This window comes from Sinocyclocheilus anshuiensis, unplaced genomic scaffold, assembly GCF_001515605.1.
Source record: "Sinocyclocheilus anshuiensis isolate Anshui unplaced genomic scaffold, SAMN03320099.WGS_v1.1 scaffold546, whole genome shotgun sequence".
In the NCBI taxonomy this organism is placed as follows: domain Eukaryota; kingdom Metazoa; phylum Chordata; class Actinopteri; order Cypriniformes; family Cyprinidae; genus Sinocyclocheilus; species Sinocyclocheilus anshuiensis.
In genome coordinates, this window is record NW_015542451.1 from 94,288 (window position 1) to 100,444 (window position 6,157).

The window sequence follows — 6,157 nt, forward strand, 5'->3', positions numbered from 1 at the left end:
AGATGAGAAGCTCGTGTGCATGGATGTTGCATATAATTAAATGAGAACTTGCTGATTCTGCCGTTTAATGTCCATCAGCAAGATCACAAATAACTAAACCAGCCTTGACATCTAACTTTCTTACCTCGCACACAGTTTTGTCCTTAAAATCCTTTATGTTGCTCAAGTATGATGGAGATTTCATCTTTAATTTGTTAAACTGGTGTAGGCTATATTACTTAAACACTGATATTTGATATAAAATTGGCGTTTATTAACCATTTCTTGCTTTTGGATTCTATGTTTCGTTTTAAAGTGTCTAAAATTCCCACGCGCGTGCCAGATAAAGGGTTAAAGCAGCAGCCTAGAGCACTTTCAAAGAGAGGCAGGTGTCCCAGTACCAACCCAGCTCTGGACCAGATGTTTTTAATCCTCTCTCTAGAACTACAGAGTGATTCATAACTGTCATTGCACGTCAGGCGAGTTTTGTGGTCAGGAGAATAGCCTTTGTTGCTCAAGAAGTCAAAACTTTTTTTTTTGTCTCCTGCTGCTTGGAAGCTCGAGGCACAGAATTCTGGCTCAGCTGTTTCAATACAATTAGGTTAGTAACTCCTCAAAATAAGTCCTCATTCCTGCCCTCCAACATGTGGTGGATGCTGTTTCCTCGCTGGATCTGGTTCGTCTCGGGACAGTTTTTGCTGCTCTTTGTGGACAGGCAATGCGTGAAAGGCATGACTTTGCAAAGAGTTGCTTATTCCCACGCAGGGATCTGTCCAAACGACATGAACCCAAACTTGTGGGTTGATGCAATGAGCACCTGCACAAGAGAATGTGAATCTGATCAGGTTTGCCTTTTCATTCCATTTAAATTAGTTGTCATTTTGACTGCATGCATATATATGTATTATCACAGTTTTATATACAAACTACGTGAATGCATGCATGTCTGTTTCATGTATATATACATACTGCATATATGCAGTTTTTATGTATTTATTACTATTACATTCATGTCAATTTAATTCATATATACATAATATATATAATTAATATTATCTATAATTCTTTTCATTCATGTAATCATGATTATCAAGAGCATACAACTGCAACATCCTGCAAAATGATGCATTCACTCTTTGCTTTGTTCAGGAATGTGAAACATTCGAAAAGTGCTGTGCCAATGTTTGTGGCAATCGCAGCTGTGTGGCGGCCCGCTACATCGACGCTACGGGCAAGAAAGGGCCCATGGGCATGCCAAAGGAGGCGTCCTGCGACAAGTTTATGTGCACTCAGCAGGGCTCCGAGTGTGAAATCTGGGACGGCCAGCCTGTGTGCAAGTGCCGCAACCGCTGCGAGAGAGAGCCCCACTTCACCTGCGCCTCGGATGGGATGACCTACTATAACAAGTGCTACATGGATGCGGAAGCGTGCTCAAAGGGCATCTCCTTATCGGTGGTGCCGTGCCGCTTCCACCTCACCTGGCCTAACACTAGTCCTCTCCCGGCGGGCACTACCGCATTGCCCACCACCATGCTGCAGCGCACCACTCCTGAAGACGTGCACGCTCCTGTGATGGTGAACAGCCCATTGCAGCAGTCCGTGTTTGTTGGCGACACGGCCAGCTTCCTTTGTGAAGTTGCAGGCCGACCAAAGCCCGAGATAACCTGGGAGAAGCAGATGGACGGACAAGGAAACGTAATCTTGAAACCCAACCACGTGCATGGGAATGTTGTGGTCAGCAACATCGGCCAGCTGGTTATCTACAACGCTCAATTGCATGATGCTGGTGTCTATACATGCGCGGCCACAAATGCTGGCGGATCCATCCGAGCACATTTTCCACTGTCCGTACTTGAGCAAGAGCCAGTCACAAAGTCGAACTCAACACATTTCCCGGCAGAGGAGTGCTTTAAGGTGCCTGATAGTGAAGATTGTGGGGAGGAAAAGCTGAGTTGGTTTTATGACCCCCAGAGGAACAACTGCTACACCTTTAACTACGGCAACTGCAGCAAAAACCGCAATCGCTTTGACGCTTATGAGACCTGCATGTCGTCCTGTCGGGATGAACTCACCGCTCCTTGTAACCTTCCCATCTACCAGGGACCTTGCAAGGCGTATGAACCTCGCTGGGCCTACAACGGCTCCCAGCGCCGGTGCCAACTGTTCGTATACGGCGGCTGCAAAGGCAACGAGAACAACTTCAAAACCAAAGAATCGTGTGAAGACACCTGCCCGTTCTTGAGGAGCCATCGCTGCAAGCTCTGCAAGCCGCGGCACAAGATGGTGACCAGCTTCTGCAAAAGTGATTTCGTGATTCTGGGACGCATGACAGAGCTGACCGAGGACCAAGACTCAGGTCACGCTCTGATCACCGTGGAGGAGATCCTGAAGGACGAGAAAATGGGGCTGAAATTTTTCAGGAATGAGCCCTTGGAGGTGACGTTGCAGAACATGGACTGGGCCTGTCCGTGTCCGAACATCACCACCTCCGATGGCCAGATCATCATCATGGGGGACGTCAGCAACGGTATGGCCATCCTGCAGCCCGACAGCTTCATCGTCCTTTCCAGCGCCCGGCGCATCCGTAAGCTCCGCGAGGTCATCAACAAAAACACCTGTGACATTTTGAAAGAGTTCATCCAGTAGGACTTTTCCCATCATGTAAAGTAACAATTAAATAGTTGTTCTGATGTTCTAAGAATTTTATGTACAGCTTTTTGGACCCAGACTGTTTGCTTTGACAAGGTTAGATATGTTTCTACAGCTTGAATAGAAATGTTCACATCAACTTGGAAGGTTTTTATAAGAGTTGCCCTTACAGTTAAAGTAAAAGAACATTTGTGGACATAGGACACATTAATCAAATCCATCTGCTTGCCCAAAAGCCCAAAAATTTGTTATAAATTTAAGTACTGGAAATTAATTTTTGTAATGCTGTGTCATCTGATGATTTTGATAAATTAATTTATTCTCTCTCCTCTTGTTTGAACTTTCATGGCGGAAGATTTGTTGTTGTTCCTAGTAATTAAATGACTGTTCTATTATAGAGTTAGATTCACTTAATGCACTTAGATAAGTTGTATAATATTTAACATAAGATCGATAGGAGAAATAATCTGTAGGAGAAATAATTAATCTTTAAGGCTCACTTGTGTATAGAACTGAGTGTATATGATTTAGCACGGACTGCATTTAATTTTAAGCTATTTATTTTGATTTTTTTTTTACCAAAAAGCTGTCTGTCAATTCTTACAAGCACTTACGTATTTCTACAGTTGTCTTTTTATTATCTTTCTAGTTCAGTGTCTGTCATGATTTGCATTGAGAAGTGACACAAAAATAAACATTTGAAACTCTGTCGAATTCTTTCACTTTTTCAAGTGCACAACACCAATTACGCAAGCATTTTCTTTTCCAAATGTTTGTAAGGAAATCTTCTTTCACAACACAAGCAGTGTTTAACCATTTGAGTTCATCTTCAGTGGAATTTTGGCTAGAACTTCTTTACCTGGTTTAAACTTGGAGGGTTTTTTTTTTTTAGTAAGGCAAGACACTACAGATGAATAGAGTAAAAAATGACTAATAGATGTCACCATACTTACACAGTTGATTGATTACATTTAGAATTGCAAGTTTTTTTAGTATTACAAGTTTTCCTGAAATGTTCTGTTTAAATATGCAAAATAATGCATTATCTAATTAAATATGCACCCGTTTTCTTAAAGTTACAGAAAATAAATCTGAACATTGGATAAAGCCAGGTTAAAAATTTTTATTTGACTTTGTTGACATATTGGAGTCAAAGGTTTTTACTGAGGGGATTTTGGATTTCTCTTTTTATCACTCAATAAATCAAAAAATACTGTCAACAGACAGAAAAAACACATTTTCGCCATGTTTTCAGGAGTTAAATAGAAACTATATACCAAGTGAATGAGATATGAACAAACCCCTCAGTAAAAACCTTCAGAATATAGATGGGAATAAAACTCTAAATGTTGGTGTATGTAAGTGCTGCTGAAGTGGAGGAAAAACTTTTTTTAGAAAACTGCCTTCAAAGATTTCAATTGAATCCACAGGCACAAATAGATAAAGTGCAATCAAACAAACACTAGGAAGAGCCAAATAGCCTGAAATTTCAAAACTGACCAGTGCATTACAAAACAATATTTGTGTCTTTAGTGTCTTTCCTTAAATGATAACATTGGGTGAAATGAATGACCTCGTCCTCGCTGTTGCATACAAATACACATAGCGTTTGAGATGTTGTAGATGTTTGCCTCCAGCATGGATGGGGCCCCTTGGCTCATTCCAGCTCAGACGCAGGGCCATGCTGAGATACGGGGGGCGCTAGAAGATGAAGGACTGTTTGGATATCATGCTTTGACCATTTGGGACTTCCTCTAATGTCCTAACAGATGGTTTCCTTATAGTTTTTCAGGGTGGGCTTCAAAAGACGCCTGCCGCAGGCGGTGGAAAGCAAACCCGTGTGACCTTAAAGGCAAGGAGTGGCAAATATCAAAAGTGTTTTTTAGCTGCCAGACGTTTAGTAGACCGATCGAGGAAGCCGAAGGGAAAAATTGGTAGAATGATGTGGGAATCCATCCAGTTTGATGTCATTCAGAGTTACAGCACATGAGTAAAACTTGAATATGTTGATGAGAGTTTTTAAAGTCCTTCTGTTAGAAGAGAGAGATCGCGACGTGTCCTGGGATGCCCTGAAGTTTTCTAGGTATAGTAATAACTTGCGATGGAGCAGGGAATACCTTCTCTCATCCAAAGTAAACATATTGGCTTCCCATAGTACTCTGAATGTTCCTGTTGTAAATATGGCAGCGTAGAAACGGCTCATTGTAGCTGCAAATCCTCCTGGCATCATAAAAGAAAATTTACTGCACAATTCAGAGTAATGTGAACCTCACGCACGCCTCTAATCTGCCAAGTGTGTGCTGAGTTATGAAACCTTGTTCAATGAATTTCACCTGGTGGTTCCTGTTCCCTGGATTCTGTTTCTTCGATCTGGCTCCACAGACTCGACGGACCCACAGCGACGTGTCCCCGTTTAACATCGAATCATAAAGCAGATGTTTGCCAAAGATAATTACATTAATATATAACAATCTAAATTAATATTACAATCAGCATACCTTGCTTTGCTAGTCAAAATGTGCCTAATTGGTTGATAATTATAGGGAACAGCACTGGTTTCAATGAAAGTCAAATTTGGAGCCATAATTACTATTCAAATAATGTTGTTTACACACTGGGATATTATCCAAAAATGTTACCTCAAATAACACCATGGAGTGTTTTCAGAAACACAGTGTGTAAATGTATGCATTTATTTACATGTTTGGCATTAGAAATGTTTGGCCAGAGAACAAAAAAGACACGACTGCCAGACTGTTTGGGGTTTGATATGCACAGCAGAGCTCATGTGTTTGTCCATTCAGTGATTTTTCAGGTGAGTTTATTAAACCTTTAGAAAAATGATTGAAATAAAGAAATCCCCATGTGCTTTATATCATATTTGATGCATCAGGCTTTCATGGCTCATATAGTCTGATAAAGTGAGAATATGAAGGAAAAAAAGAGCTGTTTTATTCAGAGACTCAAACGGAGAAAAAATATGCAATTTGGTGCAGATGCTGATGTTTATATGATGAAATTCTGAGGCTTGTGATGTAAATCAGTGAGATCTTTCTAACAGTGCAGCAGATACTGACATAAAATGCTATAAATATCAGTGGTCGCTCTATATCTCCAGTAACATGTCTCAGTAAAATGAGATTGAAATGCTCCAAACATATAATGCAGTGATTGAGAGCTGAAGAAATAAAGGCTCCTCAGAAGATCCTGAGGATCAGATTTGAGACTCTAAAACATGATTGATGGAGAATCAAGTAAAGCTGAGACGCACTGATTTTTCTAAAAAATTATTCAAAGTTTTGATCATGGTGATCATTTAGAGGCTTTAGAAATTCATACAGTAAAGCTAAGATACAGTAGCTTTTTAGGGTTAAACTGTTATGTGTTCTTTAATAAACTGTAAAATCATATGACCCTCACAATTGTATCTACAGAATATTGCTTGCCCTGACAACATAGTATTTTACAAATATGTTTCATATTGAGTTGTATTCTTATGAATGTTCATTCAGCAAAAACTCTTTGCTCT

The 6,157-nt window shown here is 40.4% G+C and overlaps 1 protein-coding gene across 1 annotated transcript; it reads left to right on the top strand.

Moving 5' to 3' along the window:
• The first annotated feature begins 623 nt into the window (after positions 1 to 623).
• LOC107693620 (WAP, Kazal, immunoglobulin, Kunitz and NTR domain-containing protein 2-like) lies at positions 624 to 2,625 on the top strand. Its single transcript, XM_016493069.1, has 2 exons — positions 624 to 824; positions 1,129 to 2,625. Exons 1-2 carry the CDS (start codon positions 624 to 626, stop codon positions 2,623 to 2,625), a joined length of 1,698 nt encoding a protein of 565 aa, XP_016348555.1.
• The last annotated feature ends 3,532 nt before the right edge of the window (positions 2,626 to 6,157 follow it).